At 43.5% G+C, this 21,558-nt stretch overlaps 1 protein-coding gene across 5 annotated transcripts in view; it reads right to left on the bottom strand.

Moving 5' to 3' along the window:
- Nucleotides 1-13,983: 13,983 nt before the first annotated feature.
- suox (sulfite oxidase) overlaps nucleotides 13,984-21,558 on the bottom strand; it is a 37,618-nt gene continuing 30,043 nt past the window's right edge. For all 5 annotated transcript variants that reach the window (XM_072493864.1, XM_072493861.1, XM_072493863.1 and 2 more), the window contains exon 4: nucleotides 13,984-20,199. In XM_072493864.1, coding sequence (XP_072349965.1) covers nucleotides 18,712-20,199 — 1,488 coding nt within the window. In that variant the 3' untranslated portion in view covers nucleotides 13,984-18,711. The remainder of the gene's footprint in view (nucleotides 20,200-21,558) is intronic.

The raw sequence follows: 21,558 nt of genomic DNA on the forward strand, positions 1-21,558 counted from the left end.
AGGGTTAGAGTGGGCATGTTGGGCTTTGGGGGCTAATTTGACCTGGTTGGCAGATGAAATTCACTCTCCATTTTAAAGTTGTACATATTATTATTATATATTTTGTTATGGGCCAGGGTTTAGAGAACTCCAAAGTGTATCATGGAGTTTGCCTGACCCACAACTTTTAATAGATTGTGGTATGGGGAGCACACGGCCCACTCTACAGGTGTGGTACAGCAGAAATGGAAAAGTATTTTTTAAAGCAAAACAATGTTTATTCTATGAACTCAGGTTAACCTTTATAAAATCATACAGGGAGCATCTTAGCAACCATTAATTCAAATACAACCCCCAAAGAAAACAACACTAAGTAATCCTTAAGCTGTCCTTTTAACAGTCATAAGACTTAAAAAAGAACCTTTAACAGAAGCACATCAGGTTAAAGTCACTGCTGAGAGCAGTTGTTAGTTTTAAATCACCAAAGGATCGATTTACAGTTTTTAGATTACAGGGAGAGAGACTAATACCCCTTCTGGCTCTGACTGCAGCTATCCAGCTCTGAAATCGAAACTAAAACACACCCTGCAGCAAACAGCCTAAAACAAAAGTAAAAAGCTGACAGACAGCCCAGCTCCACCCACACTCTGACATCACTGATAAACACCCATTTCTTAAAGGTACATTTCTTAAACACCCATTTCTTAAAGGTGCTCTCACATGACAATTTTCTATGTCCACATCAGCAAATTTGTCATGCTGAAGTTACACCCTCCTGTCGCTGGCACACTGCAGCATCTTCATTGATGGCAGATATGTTAATTTTACACAGCCAATTTTCATTATAGATATGGCCATAGGAATTTATAATGGGGGGAAAATGGTGTCCAGATATAATTTTTAATATACTGAATTTGTTATTACAACTGGAAAGGAGAATTTATTATTGACCGTGAATATAATTTGAAATTTACTGCATTCATTTTAATTCTGAAAAATCCCTTCAGATTGGAAAATAGCGCATGTGTGATGATGGAGCTGCACTCATCCAGGAAAGTGGGGTGTATTCCACCACACTCCTGACTTGTGGCTTGTAGATGGTGGGCAGGATTTGGGGAGATACTCCCTGCAGAATTCCCAGGTACTCAGGTTGGTGCATGGCAGTGATCAAAACCAGTACAGAAGGCCACGTGGACTAAGCGTCCGTTACTTACCTTTCATGTGATGCGGATCTCCGCACCAATGGAGAACCAGCCTTTCACCCTATTGAAGTTCTTCTATCCATGCAGAAAGTCATCAAAAATAATTCACCAAAACGTGAGGAAAATTCATCATGTTAGATTTTCCCTTCCAGAGGCTTGTCCCTCTCTGAAGGTTGATGCTGGAATATTGCTGCAGTGCCTCCAGTTGCCGCTGGGGTGTTCCAGCTCCTGTAAATATAAATTCTGCATGGGTAAAATGATCCAAATGGACGGAGGGTGAAAGAGGAATCCATCAGATTGGATTCAGCTATATTTTTGAAATGCAAGGTGGAAATAGAAATTAGCGCACAGAACCGTACCACATCAGGGAATGTTTCTAAAAGTCGAATTTTAAAGGTACAGAATAAATACACTCAAAATATAGAAAACTACTCGGATGCCATGGTTTTAAAAAAAGTTAAAACCAATTAAAATTGAAGACTTATGATGACTACAAGAATAATTTTAAACGAGAGCAGAATGAGAAACAAAGGGTTAAAAGTGGGATAATAAGACTAAGAGGGAGTACAAGGAGCATATTTTAAATGAAAATCAAAGAGTATTTTGCAAGTATAACAGGAAAACCAGAATGGCCCATTGATAACATAATTAATTGGTTTGGGATTTGATTTAATTCGGTGACAACATTAAAAAAAAATTTTACTTAGAAATTTGTAGTGAAGCCAGAGATAAGGTTAAAGTTATTAATTCCCAGGATGCATTAGTGTTTAATAGTGCAGTGATACAAAACTTTGTTTAACAAAGATTCTCCATTTAACCTCGTTGAAAATACCAAGTGTTTCCATATCTTTTGCATTTGCAGCCAACTACTCTCACCTTTAACGGCTTCACTCATATCGTCAAGGCAACCTCAAAGAAACCAATTTTGCCTTAACTCGTGTAATGGACAGAAGGGGGGTGGGGGTGGGGGTCATTTAATCAGTCCTGATTTCTCTTCTCGCGCCCCATCCATAAACAGAGGAAAGTGGTTTTATTTGCTTCGTCTTTTTAAGTGGTGGTGTATTTCACAACTCCGTTTTGGTCTAATCCAATTTTCTATTAATATCCCAACAATAAACTTTATTTGCATACTTTCAAAACTGTGGGAGTAGGGTTGCCACATTGCCTCCTGTGCACTCGTACTGTAAAAAAAAAAGATTTAGAGGGCAAGCTCACATCGAAAATAATTATTATTTCAAACGGGTGAACCATGTCCAATGAGGTACTCCTTCATGGACAAACTGAAAATGGACACTGTATAATTCACTTTCCAGCAGAATTGACTTCACACAATGAGATAGGCACAGAGAGATTAATCAGTCTTGCAGGCGATGGTACAGAAGTTACAGTAGAAACACTATGGGACCAGATACTTAGCCTGGGCAGAGCCAGTTTCCCGTGCTGCTGCTGGTCAGATGGTAAAATGGCAGACTGAGGTTTGCAGTACAGCAAGACAATATTACTGGATACATAAGCTTCGATCCATGTCACATGACTCTCATTTCTTCAGTGTCTTTGCCAAAGGGCGTGTATCACCTGTCAGGGTCCCGGAGATGGTTAAATGTTCAAACTATTTTGAATTGAAAGTAATGTTGTGAGGTCCTTTGTCCTCGCAGACAAATAGACTCTGGTTCGCCAGCCTGGCTTATGAAATGTCGATTGCCTTTGTATAGTTCTCTCTGAATTTGGTCTTTGCAGCCCAATGTGTTCGTTTGGGTCTCTTCAGAGATAACAAGGTGTATTTTCTTCAAAATTACCAGAAAATCCCTTTTGTTCCAGGGTCACGTTGCTTCAGACATTTTAAAGGTTTTTCCAGTTCTTAAAATTTTAGAGTCATGAGGATATCTATATTTTCTAAAAATACATATATACAGGGTGAAGTCTTAGTCCCCTCATATTTGCTAAAGAGAAGTTAAATCAAGTTTTTAAATTCTGTTCCCATATTCACATTTTTGCAGCACCCCCTCAAATAGTTGGTCACTTGATCAACAATCTTTCTCGCATTTAGCTTCCAACTCCACGTTGTAGCACCATCGATCACACACGAGGCGAGACGTAGAGAACTTCAATCGAGGCTTTATTGAGCAGACTTGTTCCCCAGCAGCTCAGTCACAGAATGCAGCTGCGGGGAGTAAACCGGGTTCTTATACCCCACCTATCTGGGTGGAGCCCAGTAGGCGGCAGATCCAATCGGGACCCAGCATCTGTCCTCCAATAGCTCCTCGGCATTCATGGTGTACCGTATTACCCCTAATACATACCACCACACACGTATTCGCCAATCTCTCATCTCAAACCTTGATATAGAAATTGATTAACAGTACTGCAAAATGGCTACCTCTGCTTATGATTAAATGACAGCATTATATTTAGGATCTCAGTCATTTTGTTATTTCCTTAATAGAATGAAAGTCTATTCTCTCTCGCGATCTGTTTTAAAGAGTGGGATCAGCAATGTCCTTATGCTCTCGAAGGGCAGGCCTGAGAATTTTTTTTTCTATAAATTTAGAGTACCCAATTCATTTTTTCCAATTAAGGGGCAATTTAGCATGGCCAATCCACCTACCTTGCACATCTTTGGGTTGTGGGGGCAAAACCCACGCAAACACGGGGAGACAAGCGGTCCTAGATCTGGTCCTGTGTAATGAGACAGGATTGATTCAGGATCTCATAGTTAGGGATCCTCTCGGAAGGAGCGATCACAATATGGTGGAATTTAAAATACAGATGGAGGGTGAGAAGGTAAAATCAAGCACTAGTGTTTTGTGCTTAAACAAAGGAGATTACAATGGGATGAGAGAAGAACTAGCTAAGGTAGACTGGGAGCAAATACTTTATAGTGAAACAGTTGAGGAACAGTGGAGAACCTTCCAAGTGATTTTTCACAGTGCCCAGCAAAGGTTTATACCAACAAAAAGGAAGGACGATAAAAAGAGGGAAAATCGACCGTGGATATCTAAGGAAATAAGGGAGAGTATCAAATTGAAGGAAAAAACATACAAAGTAGCAAAGATCAGTGGGAGACTAGAGGACTGGGAAATCTTTAGGGGGCAACATAAAGCTACTAAAAAAGCTATAAAGAAGAGTAAGATAGATTATGAGAGTAAACTTGCTCAGAATATAAAAACAGATAGTAAAAGTTTCTACAAATACATAAAACAAAAAAGAGTGGCTAAGGTAAATATTGGTCCTTTAGAGGATGAGAAGGGAGATTTAATAATGGGAGATGAGGAAATGGCTGAGGAACTGAACAGGTTTTTTGGGTCGGTCTTCACAGTGGAAGACACAAATAACATGCCAGTGACTGATGGAAATGAGGCTATGACAGGTGAGGACCTTGAGAGGATTGATATCACCAAGGAGGTAGTGATGGGCAAGCTAATGGGGCTAAAGGTAGACAAGTCTCCTGGACCTGATGGAATGCATCCCAGAGCGCTAAAAGAGATGGCTAGGGAAATAATTTACCAAAATTCACTAGACTCTAGGGTGGTCCGTGGCGGATTGGAAATTTGCAAACGTGACACCACTGTTTAAAAAAGGAGGTAGGCAGAAAGCGGGTAATTATAGGCCAGTGAGCTTAACTTCGATAGTATGGAAGATGCTGGAATCTATCATCAAGGAAGAAATAGCGAGGCATCTGGATGGAAATTGTCCCATTGGACAGACGCAGCATGGGTTCATAAAGGGCAGGTCATGCCTAACTAATTTAGTGGAATTTTTTGAGGACATTAACAGTGCGGTAGATAACGGGGAGCCAATGGATGTGGTATATCTGGATTTCCAGAAAGCCTTTGACAAGGTGCCACACAAAAGGTTGTTGCATAAGATAAAGATGCATGGCATTAAGGGGAAAGTAGTAGCATGGATAGAGGATTGGTTAATTAATAGAAAGCAAAGAGTGGGGATTAATGGGTTTTCTCTGGTTGGCAATCAGTAGCTAGTGGTGTCCCTCAGGGATCAGTGTTGGGCCCACAACTGTTCACAATTTACATAGATGATTTGGAGTTGGGGACCAAGGGCAATGTGTCCAAGTTTGCAGATAACACTAAGATAAGTGGTAAAGCAAAAAGTGCAGAAGATACTGGAAGTCTGCAGAGGGATTTGGATAGGCTAAGTGAATGGGCTAGGGTCTGGCAGATGGAATACAATGTTGACAAATGTGAGGTTATCCATTTTGGTAGGAATAACAGCAAAAGGGATTATCATTTAAATGATAAAATATTAAAACATGCTGCTGTACAGAGAGACCTGGATGTGCTAGTGCATGAGTCGCAGAAAGTTGGTTTTCAGGTGCAACAGGTGATTAAGAAGGCAAATGGAATTTTGTCCTTCATTGCTAGAGGGATGGAGTTTAAGACTAGGGAGGTTCTGCTGCAATTGTATAAGGTGTTAGTGAGGCCACACCTGGAGTATTGTGTTCAGTTTTGGTCTCCTTACTTGAGAAAGGACATACTGGCACTGGAGGGTGTGCAGAGGAGATTCACTAAGTTAATCCCAGAGCTGAAGGGGTTGGATTACGAGGAGAGGTTGAGTAGACTGGGACTGTACTTGTTGGAATTTAGAAGGATGAAGGGGGATCTTATAGAAACATGTAAGATTATGAAGGGAATAGATAGGATAGATGCGGGCAGGCTGTTTCCACTGGTGGGTGAAAGCAGAACTAGGGGGCACAGCCTCAAAATAAGGGGAAGTAGATTTAGGACTGAGTTTAGGAGGAACTTCTTCACCCAAAGGGTTGTGAATCTATGGAATTCCTTGCCCAGTGAAACAGTAGAGGCTCCTTCATTAAATGTTTTTAAGATAAAGATAGATAGTTTTTTGAAGAATAAAGGGATTAAGGGTTATGGTGTTCGGGCCGGAAAGTGGAGCTGAGTCCACAAAAGATCAGCCATGATCTCATTGAATGGCGGAGCAGGCTCGAGGGGCCAGATGGTCTACTCCTGCTCCTAGTTCTTATGTTCTTAATGTGCAAACTCCACACGGATAGTGACCCAGAGCCGGGATCGAACCTGGGACCTCGGCGCCGTGAGGCAGCAGGGCTAACCCACTCCGCCACCGTGCTGCCCAGGCCTGAGAATTAACATGCATCTGGTTTCATATATGTGCATACTTATATCATGATAAAAAAATGAGGTAATGAGGCACAAAAAGCAGATGCATTTTTCTAACTTTGCCCTTTAGCAAACACAGGAGGCAGTGAATTGGGAAACAGCTTCCAAGCTCAACAAAACGCAAGTCTCTGCTGCCCTCAGATGTCAAATCAATTCAAAGCGGGTGCAATCAACAGTGAGAAAATCACATGCTTACCATTAACAACATTCTCTCACTGTAAAAGTACTTTTGATTGTAAATTACCCTTGGGCTGCTTTTGTTATTAGATCATTTACTTAACTCCCGTTAGTGTTTTACATAGAAGAATACATCAAGTCTGAACTGGTTGAAACCACAACACAACACATTTTAATAATTCTTTCACAGCATGCGAGCATGGTTGGCAAGGCCAAAATAATTGCCCATCCCTGGTGAGCCACCTTCTTGAACCACTGCAGTGGGCTTAGTGCAGATACACTCAGTGCTGTTAGGAAGGGAGTTTCAGGATTTGATCCAGCGACAGTGAAGGAATGCCTATATAATTCCAAGTGTGGGGCTTGGAGGGGAACTTGCAGGTGATGCTGTTCCCACATGTCTGCTACCCTTGTCCTTTTTAAGAAGAGAGATTGTAAGTTTGGAAGAGCCTTGATGAGTTGTTGTGGTGCATCTGGTAGATGGTACACACTGCTCCAACTGTGTGCTGGTGGTGGATAGAGTGAACGTTTAAGGTGGCAGATGGGGCAACAATCAAATGGGCTGCTTTGTCCTGGTGTCGAGCTTTGAGTGTTGCTGGAGCCAGATATTTCAAAGAATAGTACAGCACAGGAACAGGCCCTTCGGCCCTCCAAGCCTGTGCCAATCATGATGCCTGTCTGAACTAAAACCTTCTGCACTTTTGGGGTCCGTATCCCTCTATTCCCATCCGATTCATGTATTCATCAAGATGCCTCTTAAACGTCACTATCGTATTTGCTTCCACCACCTCCCCCGGCAGCGCATTCTAGGCAAACACCAACCTCTACGCAAAGAACTTGCCCTCCTCACACCTTAAACCCATGTCCCCCAGCAATTGATTTTTCCACCCTGGGAAAAAGCATCTAACTATCCACTCTGTGCATGCCACTCATAATTTTGTAAACTTCTATCAGATTGCTGCTCAACCTCCATCGTTCCAGTGAAAACAATCCGAGTTTATCCAACCTCTCCTCATAGCTTTAAAAAAAATTTTTAGAGCAGCAATTCATTTTTTCCAATTAAGGGGCAATTTAGCGTGGCCAATCCACCTACCCTGCACATCTTTGGGTTGTGGGGGCGAAACCCACGCATACATGGGGACAATGTGCAAACTCCACACGGACAGTGACCCAGGGTCAGGATCAAATCCGGGTCCTCAGCGCCGTGAGGCAGCAGTGCTAACCACTGTGTCACCCCTCCTCTCCTCACAGCTAACACCCTCCAGACCAGGCAACATCCTGGTAAACCTCTTCTGTACGCTCTCCAAAGCATTCACATCCTTCTGGTAGTGTGGCGACCAGAATTGTACACAATATTCCAAATGTGGTCCAAGGTTCTGCACAGCTGCAGCAGGACTTCCCAATTTTTATACTCATGCCCCGGCCGATGAAGGCAAACATGCCGTATGCCTTCTTAACTACCTTATTCACCGGTGTTGCCACTTTCAGTGATCTGTGGATCTGTACGCCCAAATCTCTGTTGATACTCCCAAGGCTTCTGCCATTTACTGTATAATTCCAACCTGTATTAGACCTTCCAAAATGCATTATCCCACATTTGTCTGGATTTACTCCATCTGCCATCTCTCTGCCCAAGTCTCCTATTGATCTGTATCCTCTGACCGTCCTCATTGCTATCCGCAACTCCAACAATCTTTGTGCTGTCTGCAAACTTACTAATCAGACCAACTACATTTTCTCCAAATCATTTATATATACTACGAACAACAAATGTCCCAGCACTTCCGTATGGAACATGAGTCACAGCCTTCCATTCATAAAAGCACCTGTCCACCGCTACCCTCTATGACTGAGCCAGTTCTGTATCCATCTTGCCAGCTCACCTCTGATCCCGTGTGACTTCATCTTTTGTACCAGTCTGTCATGAGCAGCCTTGTCAAAGGCTTTACTGAAGTCCATGTAGACAACATCCACTGCCCTTCCTTCATCAATCAACTGTGTCACTTCCTCAAAAAACTTGATCAAGGTAGTGAGATACGATCTCCCCTTCACAAAACCATGCTCCCGATCACTAATAAGTCTATTGGTTTCCAAATGTGAGTAAATCATGTCCCAGGAATCTTTTCCAATAATTTCCCTCCCACTGATACAAGGCTCACCGGCCTATTTCCTGGATTATCCCTGCTACACTTCTTAAACAAGGGAACAACATTGGCTATTCTCCAGTCTTCTGGGACCTCACCCGTAGCCAATGAGGATACAAAGATTTCTGTCAAGGCCACAGCAATTTCCTTCCTTGCTTGCTTCCCTCAGTATTTTGGGATCGATCCCATCAGGCCCTGGGGACTTACCAACTTAATGCTTCTTAAGATGCCCAAAACCTTAGGGGCGCACTGGTTAGCACTGCTGTCTCATGGTTTAATCCCGGCCCCGGGTCACTGTCAGTGTGGAGTTTGCACATTCTCCCCGTGTCTGCGTGGGTCTCACCCTCACAACCCAAAGATGAGTACTGTAGGTGAATTGGCCACACTAAATTGCCCCTTAATTGGACAAAATAATTGGGTACTCTAAATTTATATTAAAAAAGAGATGCTCAACACCTTTTTGGTACCGACATGACCCAGAATATCTACAAGCCCTTCATTAGACTCATCGTCCACTAAATCCTTCTCTTTGAGTAATACTGATGCAAAGTACTAATTTCGTACCTCGCCCATTTCCTCTGGCTTCACGCATAGATTGCCTCCCCCTCAAGTGGGCCAATCCTTGCCCTGGCTACCCTCGCTCTTTAAAATGCTTTGCGATTCTTCTTAATCCTGTTTGCGAAGTAATGCTCATGACCCCTTTTAGCCCTCCTAATTCCTTACTTAAGTTCCTTCTACTTTCTTTATATTCTTCAAGGGCTTTGTCTGTTCTCAGCCTTCTAGACCTATGAATGCTTCCTTTTTCTTTTTGATTAGGCTCACAATATCCTGTTATCCAAAGTTCCCAAAACTTGCCATAATTATCCTTCACAGGAACACGCCGGTCCTGAATTGTAATCAATTGACGTTCTAAAGACTCCCACATGTCAGATATTCATTTACTCTCAAACAGCCGCCCCCAATCTAAATGCTTCAGTTCCTGCCTATTAGCCTTCCCCCAATTTAGCACCTTCACCCGAGGACCATTCTTATCCTTATCCACGAGTACCTTAAAACTTACAGAATTATGGACACTGTTCTCAAAATGCCCCCCTACCGAAACTTCGATCACCTGGCCAGGCTCATTCCCCAATAGCAGGTCCAGTATGGCCCCTTCCCTATTTGGACTATTTATATATTTAAAAAAATAAATTTAGAGTACCCAATTCTATTTTTTTTCCAATTAAGGGGCAATTTAGCAAGGCCAATTCACCTACCCTGCACATCTTTTTGGGTTGTGGGGGTGAGACCCATGCAGACACGGGGAGAATGTGCAAACTCTACACTGACAGTGACCTGGGGCTGGGATCGAACCCGGGTCCTCATCGCTGAGGCAGTAGTGCTAACCACTGTGCCACCTTTGGACTATTTACATAGTTTCAAGAAACCCTTCTGGATGCTTCTTACAAATTCTGCCCCATCAAAGCCTCCAAGCACTGAGTCCCAGTCAAGGTAGAAGTTAAAATCACTCACCACAACAACTCTGTTGCTTTTACATCTTTCCAAAATATGTCTACATATCTGCTGCTCTATCATCCGCTAGCTGTTGGGAGGCCTGTAGTAAACCCCCAACATTGTAATTGCACCCTTCCTATTCCCGAGTCTACCCATATTACCTTGCTGCATGAGCCCTTCGAGGCATTCTCCCTCAGTGCAGCTGTGATCTCACCTGGAGCATCTAAATCCTGGAACATTTAGCTGCCTATCCTGTCTCCCCCTTTCAACCAAGTCTCTGTATTAGCAACATTATAGTTCCAAGAACGAATCCAAGCTCTTACGTTCATTTGCCTTACCCGTTATACTTCTCACCTTGAAACAAATGCACTTCAGACCACCAGTCCTGCTTGTTATTGAAAATATGGAAAGATGTGTCATTGGAAACATGGAAGTCTGGCAATATCTGGTCTGAGAGAAACATGAGAGGATACAGGGAAAGATCCCACAAAGTGTTAACAGCAGCTGCAAAGAGCAGGATTGTAAAATGCAGATATCCTTGGTCAAGCCGGATGAGCAAACAAGACAAACAGGATTTTGAATGAAGCCAAAAACAGTGGCTCACACCTTCATTGAAAGTAACTATCTTAGTAAGCATCTGGAACAGAAAGGATGAGGTTCAGTTGAATTTGGTGACAATTCTAAGTGCGAAATTTTGCTAATACCAGGTAAATTAAAGAAAACTGGAGACTATCAGTCTACGAGAAACATAATTCAAAGCCAAAATCAAAGTCAAAATTATGAGCCGAGAACACAATTGGAAAATAAAACTATAGAAATGACAAGAACCAAACCAAAAGTAACACCTCTTGAAGTCAAAGCATTTTTGAATATCACAAAGGACACAATGTAATCAGATCTATGAGATGAGGTTACGTCAAAATGAATACTTGGTTGGATTAGAATGTTTAGATCAAAGATACTTTTTACAATCAAAGAAAATCAAGAAAGACATAAAAACTAGATAACTGTTAGAAAAATATATAAACCCGAAGAAAGGGAACAGCCAGCAGAGCCAGCTCGGTACATGGGAAAAATAGGACACAGCAACCGAGCTCATCAGCGAATACATCTAAAGAAGACCAGATTTTTAAAAGATTGATTGTCAAGTTGGGCCTGAAGGTCCCTTCAACCAACCAGAAGGATCCAGAAGCAAGATCTTTTTACTTTTCTGTAAAGACAGTGAGTGCATCTTTTAAAAAGAAAAAATATATAATAATAAAATAACGTCAAGGTTTTAACCTGAAACAGTGGTTATTAGCCTACTTTACTTACTTAGCAATGCAGGACCCAGGATATCAATGCTACTGAGGAGTAAGTAGGTAAAATTCTTCGGTGAAGTACCCAATTCATTTTTCCAATTTAGGGGCCATAAACAGCCCTTTGCTGTTTATATCCTACCCCCCGCCCCCCCCCCCCCCACACTCTCCGTATGTTAGTGCTGAGGGGAGGGTACCGTGTTTCTCCAACTCAAAATTAGTGTTTGTACCATTTGGCCTTGTATATATTTTTTACTGTTTTAATAAAAAGATATGGCCAATCCACATACCCTGCACATCTTTGGGTTGTGGGGGCAAAACCCACGCAAACACGGGGAGAATGTGCAAACTCCAGATAGACCCAGGGCCGGGATTGAACCTGGGATGTCGGCGCCGTGAGCAGCAGTGCTAACCACTGTGCCGCCGTGCTGCCCCAAGTTGCACTATCTTTCTATTCCTAGCCTCACTATATTAATTCACGGGATGTCGGCACAACTAGATAGGCCATCACTTATTGCCCGACCCTGATTGCCCTCGAGAGTGGTGAGCTGCCTTTTTCTATTCCTAGCCTCACATGTGGCACAGGGAGTAAATCTGAGATTACAACCCTAGACGTCCTGTTTTTTAAACTTATTACCTTATTCCCCCTGAAAGACCTAGTCACTTTTCCTTCCTGACATTAGTACCAATGTGTACGGGGCAAGTGGCGAGCATTCCATCACACATTGCATTTAAAAGCCTTTCCTCAGACCAGAATTTTATGTACTCCTTGAAAGCACAACGCTGACCAGATGACCAACTTGTAGTCATAATGACACCTAAACCCATGAAAGCACTCAGATTGTAAAATCTGAAATTAATATTTAAATGAAACAGAATCAAAAAGGGGCGGGATTCTCCATCCCGTCGCACCCTTTTTCTGGTGCAGCGCGCCCCCGCCGGCAGCAGGATATTTCCTCCCGGCAGCCAGCCAATGGGGTTTCCCACTGTGGGCACCCCCAGGCCATCGGGAAATCTGTGGGGTGAGTGCACAGCCAGATAATCCAGCCCAAGTCCTTTTGCAAAACATCACTGTGCCAGAGGTTAAAAAACATCCCAGAGAAGTCCCTTTCACAACAAATGGAGCTACAATGCAAATGACTTGAACATTTTCCTCACCGTAAATGGCTTGAATTGTTTTTCAGATATTAATTCATGGGATGTCGACACCACTGGGTAGGCCATCGTTTATTGCTCAACCCGGATTGCCCTTGAGTGGTGAGCTGCCTTTTTGAACTGTTGCAGTCCATCTGGTGCAGATACACCCACAGTGATGTTAGGGAGGGAGTTCCAGTTAAGGAACAGCGATATATTTCCAAGGCAGGATGGTGTGTGGGTTGGAGGGGAACTTCCAGGCGGTGATGTGCCCATGTGTCTGCTACACTTGTCCTTCTAGATGATAACGGTTGTGGGTTTGGAAGGTGCTGGAGGAGCCTTGGTAAGTTCCTGCAGTGCATCTTACAAATGGTACACACGGCTGCCACTGTGGCCCGATGATGCAGGGAATGAATGTTTGTGGATGCCAATCAAGCGGACTGCTTTGTTCCACATTGTGACAAGCTGCTTGAGTGTTGTTGGAGCTGCACTCATTCAGGTAAGATTATTCCATCAGACTCCTGTACCTTGTAGATGGACAGGCCTTGGGGAGTCAGGAAGTGAGTTACCTCCACAGGATTTCTTGCCTCTGACCTGCTCTTGTAGCCACAGCATTTATATAGCTCGTCCAGTTCAGTTTCTGGTCTATGATAACCCCAGGGTGTTGATGGTGGGGGATTCAGCAATGGCAATGCCATTGAATGTCATGGGGCGATGGTTAGATTCTCTCTTTTTGGAGATGGTCATTGCCTGGCACATCTGACCCACAAATATTATTTGTCACTTGTTAGACCAAGCCTGGATTCTGTCCAGGTCTTGCTGCATGTGGACACGGACTGCTTCAGATACGAAGAGTCACAAAGGGTGAACATTGTTTGTTGATACTGTGGAAGGAAGATAAATGATGAAGCAACTGATGGATGGTTGGGCTGGGAATTGTAAAGTGTTCCATGCAGAACCCATGGTCCACCAGCAGAAATTCCGAGGAAGAAAGCATCAGTGCATTTATTTAAAAATCATAAGACCCACAGCCAAAGAGGAAGAAATAATTACGTTGTTTGATATCCTTCAGCGGGGATTTCAGGATCACATGAACATGAACAAATACTCAAAACTCTCATATTTTTAGATCTTAGCAACCTTTTCTTCCACCTCATATGTATGTAAATATTGCCATAGTCCCAGAGGACCATTGATTACTCTCCCCTTTGAGAGCTGACTGGTGGTGATTTTGCCAAAGGGTCACACCACCTCAGGCGAGGGACAAGGTTTTAAAATTATATCCCATATACATAGTCCAACATTTATAGAATATATCAATCTATAGATATCCATACTTCTAGAGATACCACAGACTTGTTAGAATACACAGAAGGAACAGATTGTTTTATCCTTTCAGTAAAGCATGAAGAGTTCCAATATTCCTTTATATAAAAATTAAGTAACACACAAACTGGGTCATGTCTACAAGACTAGGAAGAAGTTGAACATCTCTTCACCATGGAAATGGCAATATCATACAAATTTGAGAAAACAGATGGATCTGTCAACACAATACTAACATTCCAGTCACTGAAACAATTCCAACTGAGACGAGTTTGATGCAACTTTATTCACATTCCAGCTACAAAACATAATTTCCTCTCTGCACCAGCACCAGCAACCCCCCCCCCCCCCCCCCCCCAAAAAAAAACACTTTGGTTTTTATTCCTCTTTTGCCCAGCTGGGGTGTATTCTTCCCAGAAGCCTGAGGAGATGCTCTTCTTGGCAGCAGCAATAAAGAAGCCAACCAACCAGTAGCAACATTCTGGCATTGCAGGAATTTCGGTCACCAATTTTGATAGCTTCGTTAGAGCAGTCCCAGTCAGCTTTGGCCAGGTTCCTTGTGGGAATGGTGCTGATGGGCCTATGCTGGCTGTGTGTGTGTGTGTGGGGGGGGGGGGGGGGGGGGGGGAAGAGAGGAGAGAGAGAAGTTGGGAAGTACTTTGTGGAATGCATAAAGCATGCTCTTGCCTTGACACAGTTCTGTTACCAGCAAGCAGAGTGGAAAGTTTCTTGCTATTTGGAACCAAACGCCAGCTACAAATCTTGCATGAGCATTCAGTTGGTGAGGTCTTCACCATTGGCTTGATCTGCTTCTTAGCTCCACGCAGCATAGTGCCTGTTCCAAGTCACCATTGCACAGCGTTGGGATTAATGCACTTGGCAGCACTGGCTTTGGCCATTTCATATTCGGGACATTTTGCAAATTGTCTATGCAGCTCTCCAGCGGTTTCTTCTTTTGCTGGGGTGATAGAAAAACAACAAAATCAAGGTGCTAAAATCACATGTATGGCCGAACCATAATTTGGGTGGCAGTGGCTACTCGTGAGCCTGCATCCCTGAGTACGGTAATGGCTTTTGGCCATTGGACCTGGGACTTTTGGGGAGCATGAAGGCGATGAGGTTATGTGTCTTTAAACATTCGGGAAATACTTGCACTTCATCCAGGAAAGTTGTTCAGTGCTGTGTTGGGAGAATTCTTGTTCCAGGACTTCTGGCAGATTAGGGTTGCTTAAGTTGCTGCTCTGAAGACTGGGACGTTGTTATTCGACATTTGGTTGCTGGGCTGATGGCATTAGTTGTGATTGCTCACTTAACAGAGTGGGCCGCGTGAAGGCTGCCATCTTCCACTCCAATGGCTGGTAGAAGCATTCTAAACGCAGGACAGGAGGCCATACTTAAGCTGGGAAAGCTAATCCACAACCCGGGAAGCTGCAGGCTGACATAATTTATGTAGTCTACAAATTAATGGAATGCATAATTCTCTGCAGGATTGGCAGCCTGGTCAAATCAGTGAATGCCACCACAGAACAAGTAGGGTTCCAGCCCAATTGCAGGTTTTGCGACCAAGGTTTTGCCTTTGCAGCGCACAGAGACCCATTTTCAAAAGAAATCTAAGACTGGCGTAGCCTTTGTAAATCAGTCATCAGCCTTCATGACAATCCGAATTACACTACATCTGCTATGGACAATGCTGAGCAATAGGTGGTCACGTGTTCACTTGCATGACAAAGTTAACTCGCCACTGTTCTTCAACAGTGGACTAATGCAAGGTTTACTACTTACGCTGATGCCTTTCAATGTATACATGAGCAGCATGCCATCGATGAAGTTGCGCAATTTTTAACATGCAGGTGACCTTATCACGGCAAGCAGGTTTCAACGACATCAAGTCCATGCTAAACAGGGATCAAAACCCTATGGAGAGGTATTTCCAGAAATGCAAGATCAAGTTAAACCATGACCAAACCAGTCATTGGATTCCATCTTGATAACAGGAACACGAAGCACACCCAAAAATGACCTTCCATGCCAATACAGTGTGACATGATCCTGCTGTGACCTATAGTAGAGTTAAGTTGGATCACATCATAACCACCTTAAGATAGCCACCAAAATGAACACAAGGGTCAACCTGGTCCAGAAACTGGCAAGCACAAGCTGGGGCGCATAAAAAGCACTGCTCTAGACGTCAGTGGAGTACTGTGGACCAGTACAAGGCACACATATTCAACTGAACATTGCAATGCGATGCAAGACTACAACCCTCAAGCTGACTCACCTAGGTGCCTGTGCAATCACACATCATTCCCCATCCATTACCCCAGAGAATTGCAGTACTGCAGAAACCTAGCAAATAGAGGAAGATGAACATCTCCCCATTCAAGGTGCCAAAGTCCTTCAGCGTCACTTGAAATTGCACAAGTATTTTGGCCTCACATGTTTAACTTTCTCAACAGTGCAACATCAACACTGAAAGCTTGGAAAGCCAATTTGAGGTCACAAAAAAAAACCCTGAGCGGTAAACCTCATGAGAAAACCTAAATTGTGTATACACAAAACATGGCAGATGCAGATACTTGATGCACGAAAACTCTCCAGTGTGTCTGCAGTCACCCAGAACAGATTGTGGAACATACAACTCATGCCCCTGGCTTAACCATCTGGATGCAAAAATATATTTGTTTCTTCATATCATCCATAAGAGAGATTACTTCCTCTATCACAAAGCATTCCAGAGAACCGCTGAGCAGGAATGCACAGAAAGTGATGTGATGCAGACTTGTGACCACGTACTCCAAACATTAATTGCTGATCGCAGTTGTGCCACCATGCGGAAATTGACAACTGGAAGTTGAGGACTTACCTACTGAATGAGCAAAGTCATCCTCAGTACACTGGTGCAGCTTTCACTAGTTAGTTTCAAAGTAGCCCAGGAAGAGGCCTGGGAAATCTTACCCAACCACTTGATTCCTGATAACCATTGGGGCAAGGGAAGATGGAGGCAAGAAAACGAGGAAGGAAATTCGAGATGGAGTCCTACTCAAAACAAAAACAGGCACCAAATTATTTCAGCTCTCAGACTTAACCCTACACTCTTATGCAATCTTAGTTTGGTGCAAGTCATTAATTACACTACTCTTCCAAGTTCACATGGTGAAAACATCATTTGTTTTATTCACATCTCTTGAATGGAGCTTCTTTTGTTGTAGACAACATTCTGTTCATAATCAGAAGCTGCACAGCAAGGCAAGAAAAACTTGACAATTTTATTTTGATTGACAAAGCAAGCCATGAACTCATCGGCCCTTTACCAGTGAACAGTCTCCAATGCATCTACACATGCCATTACACACCTATCAACCCATGTGACTGCAAACAGAACCTTCATATTGTCTGCAGTGTAACAGAACTGTTAGTAACTAGAGAATACAGATTTCAGGTAATTGTGTAAAGAACCAAATGAGAGATGAGAATAAGAATAATTTTTATTTAAATGTACAAGTTACAATCTGGAATGCGCTGTCTCAGAGTGGTGGTAAAAGAGAATCAATGGTAACTTTCAAAAGAGAAATGGGTGCATACTTGAAAGGGAAACATCTGCAGTGCAATGGGTAAGAGTGAGGCAGTGGATAGGTCTTCTAATTGATAATAGGTATTTCAAAGAACCGCCGTAGGCACAACAAGTCGAATGGTGTCCTTCTGTCCTGCAAGATTCTATGAGAATGATAAATCCTCTCTCAGGCTCACTCTCAAATGAGTGGCAACGTATTTCAAGAAAGGAAAGAATGAATGAACTTGCATTTATGGAGTGCCTTTAATGACCTTGATGTCCAAAATACTTTACAGCTGAAATATTTTGAAGTGCGGTCACTGTTATAATGCAGAAATGCAGCAGCCAATTTGCGCACAGCAAGATCTCACATCCAGCAATGTGAGAATGAGCAGTAATGTTATTTAAGGGATAAATATTGGCCAGGACATCCTGATTATTCCTTTGATAGTGTCATAGGACCTTGAGGGAGCAGATGGGGATCTCAGTATCTCATCCAAAAGGTGTCTGAAAAGAAGAATGATTGAGACAAAACCAATGAGCTGCTGAGCATCAGGGATTTCAAATAATCCCATTAAAAAAGGGACAGCACAGCAACAAGGTTATAAGCAGCTTTAGTAGTAAGTAGTTCAAAAGTTGCACCCAAAGAAAATATAAAAATTAGTTTAAGAAAACAATTTAGAGTTGCATTCATATAGCAGCGTTCACCACCTCCGGACATCCCAAAACACAATACATCCAGGTGAAGCAGTCATTAATGTAATAAACAAATGTTCATTATCTTCTTAAATGTCTGAAAATTCTGCAGATTAATATTCTGAAAAGTTATTGTCATGGTCACTTCCAAGCAGTGCATTATCTCCTTCACAAACTAAAACAAAAGTTGATACAAATACAGAACAGAGGCCACTGCATTTGTGTTACTTTTTAAACTAAGTCTATAAATGTCTGGATTCACTGAACATTCACCCTCTCAGCTGAAATTGTCAAGTAATTCAAATCAATCAGAGATTAAATTGCACAGTAGGAATTTTGCGCTGGTTAAAAGTTGAATCCGGCAATTCAAACTAAGTAGCTTCCAGTTAAGAGCAGTAGACTGTACATGTAGTTACTGCTATGATGGCAAGAGCTAGGCCATATGGCAGTAACCAATTAAAAAGGAGGCAGAGAACAAATTCCGACAATTGCTACAATATTCATTACTGTTACATTTACAAAGCTCAAGGTTCCGCTACAATCCCAGAGGTTCAGTTGCAGTTTCTAACCGCTGCCAGGTTCAATTGTAACTTTCACCCGGCTCCAGGAATTATTGAGGACCCCTCGTAAATTCCAGATGGGCGCAACGGTATCGGGTTGCACGTTATAGTTGTTATCCACAGCTTTGCAGATTATCTCCAGGTTCTTTTGGCCTTTCGGCAATGGCACAGTGAGCTGCCACAGTTTCCATGCCCACGCCTGACCCTCATCCTGCTTCTCCCCAGTTAATTCAGCCACCTGCCAAGTCTTCCCACCATCTAGTGAGACATCCACTCGGATTACTTCTTGGCCACCTCCACTCCACGCGTAGCCTTTAACTGTGACCTCATCATCGTCTGCAGAGATATGGTCATCATTGCAAGGTGTTGTGATGGCAGACTGGATGGGAAGCTCCTGGATTGCTGGAGCAGTGCTGAAATCAACAGTGTCCCAGTCTACAGAGGGAGAAAACCCTTTATAGTCATTCACCTGCCAATGGCTCTTGCTTTCTTCTTTACTTACAATGATCTTGCTCAACCACTTGACATTACGTGCTCCGACCACTCCTGGCACAACAACACGGAGTGGAAAGCCATGATCCCTGGATAGATTTTCACCATTCATTTCGTAGGCAAGTAGCACATCACCATCTTTAGCCAGGGCCTTGCGAATAGAAATAGAGGCCCCATAGGGGGACCCAGACACATCCTTATCAAGTCCCTCAAATTGGACATGCTTAGCGTTTGTGTCCTCTGGGAGCCCTGCATACTTAAGGACATCAGAAAGCTTGGCTCCTGTCCATGTGGCATTACCAATTGCTGCCATCCCCCAATTCAGTCCCTTTACCTGACGCACAGCATTCATTTCAGAGCGCCGATTACCTGCACACTGCAAGGTGGCAGTTACTGTGTGCTTTGGGAACTTGATCTTGAGGTCGTTGAGGGTTAGTTGGATGGACGTCAGCCCCTCTCCCATAATCTCCAATCTGAACTTTTTTGGATCAACTTCTGGGACGGGCAGGTGATTTCTTTTGAAGAAAATTTCAGTTGGAGTAAGATAATTATCAGACAGGATTTCCAATGGTGGCTCTGCATTAAATGGCTTTAAACTATTCACTTTCAAAACAGGATGTCTCAGTGGCTCATTCCCATATGGGTCGCTCACATCTGAGGTTGCCACCTTCTGGTCTTCTGGGCTCAGTTCACCAATTTTGTACTCTTCAAGCATCTCGTAAATATGTTCCTGATTATGGACTGCATACATTGCCCAAAATGGTTCAATGGCACCTCCAGCAGCAAGCATGATCTTCTTTCCCCCAGGATGCAGATCAATGAACTTCGTAATATCATACACACCAGATTTGTAGGTGACCCATACCCCGTCTGCCATAGTTTTATGCTTGGTCACATCCTGCCTGGTAAAAATTGGGTAAGTTTGTTTAACCTCATTGTCTCGCGCTGATACAGTTAGGCTGGTCAATTCTGTGATACTTTTCGGCTCTGCTTGCTGCACCTAGAAGATAAAATAAAAGACCATAAGCTTTCATTTACAAATAAAATCCTGTAACTTGAGCTTTTGATTATCAAATTAACCTCAAAGTGCTGCAATTGATCACAGTATCTGGGTTTGAGTGGAATTAAAGTGAAAGTCAGCCAGAGCTCCCATTCCTGACTGCTGTCCAGATGCTGAGTGCAAGCTTGTGGATGTCAAGCAAGCACAGAATCATCCTCAGCCATGATCAGCACTTACTGGCACTCGTTTCAAGATCCATACATAAATAATAGTCATTCGGGTAAGGATACCATGATTGCTAAGCTCACGCGGTCGCCACTGCTGTTTGTGCTGGCCATACAACCGTTGGCGATGGCTCTTAGGGGGTCGGTGGAATGGCGGGGGATTATGAGGGGACAGAGAGAGCATCGGGTGTCGATGACCTCTTGCTGTATGTTTCAGATCCATTGGAGAGTATGATTATCATAGAATTTACAGTGCAGAAGGAGGCCACCTGGCCCATCGAGTCTGCACCGGCTCCCGGAAAGAGCACCCTACCTCCACCCCATCCCCACAACCCAGCAACCCCACCCAACACTTAGGGCAATTTTGGACACTAAGGGCAATTTATCACGGCCAATCCACCTAACCTGCACATCTTTGGACTGTGGGAGGAAACCGGAGCACCCGGAGGAAACCCACGCACACACGGGGAGGACGGATTATGGGAAGGATTATGGGCCTGCTGGGGAGGTTTGAAGGGTTTTCGGGGTACAAACTGAATGTAGGGAAAAACGAGGTTTTCCCAATGAATGAGGGACAGCGATATTCTTTTTTAAAATAAATTTAGAGTACCCAATTATTTTTTCCAATTAAGGGGCAATTTACCTATCCTGCATATCTTTGGGTTGTGGGGGTGAATACGCAAATACGGGGAGAATGTGCAAACTCCACACGGACAGTGACCCAGAGCCGGTATCGAACGTGGGACCTCGGCGCCGTGAGGCAGCAGGGCGAACCCACTGCGCCACCTTGCTGCCGAAAATGAATATTCTGCCGAGGTTCTTGTTTATTTTTCAGGCTCTCCCGATCTTTATACCAAAGGCCTTTTTTCAGAAAGTGGACATGATCATTTCAGACTTTGTATAGGCAGGGAATGTGCCGAGCGTGGGGAGGACCCTTCTACAGAGGCAGCAGGTGGGCTGGCGTTGCCGAACTTGCTTCATTATTATTGGGCAGCGAATATGGACACGATGCGGCGGTGGTGGGAAGGAGAAGGAATCTTGTAAGGGGTCTAGTTTGAGGGCTGGGGTGATGGCAGCATTGCCAATGGCTCCGAGTAGGTATTCAGGGAGCCCAGTGGTGCAGTCCACGGTGAAG

Source organism: Scyliorhinus torazame, chromosome X (genome assembly GCF_047496885.1).
Source record: "Scyliorhinus torazame isolate Kashiwa2021f chromosome X, sScyTor2.1, whole genome shotgun sequence".
In the NCBI taxonomy this organism is placed as follows: Eukaryota; Metazoa; Chordata; class Chondrichthyes; order Carcharhiniformes; family Scyliorhinidae; genus Scyliorhinus; species Scyliorhinus torazame.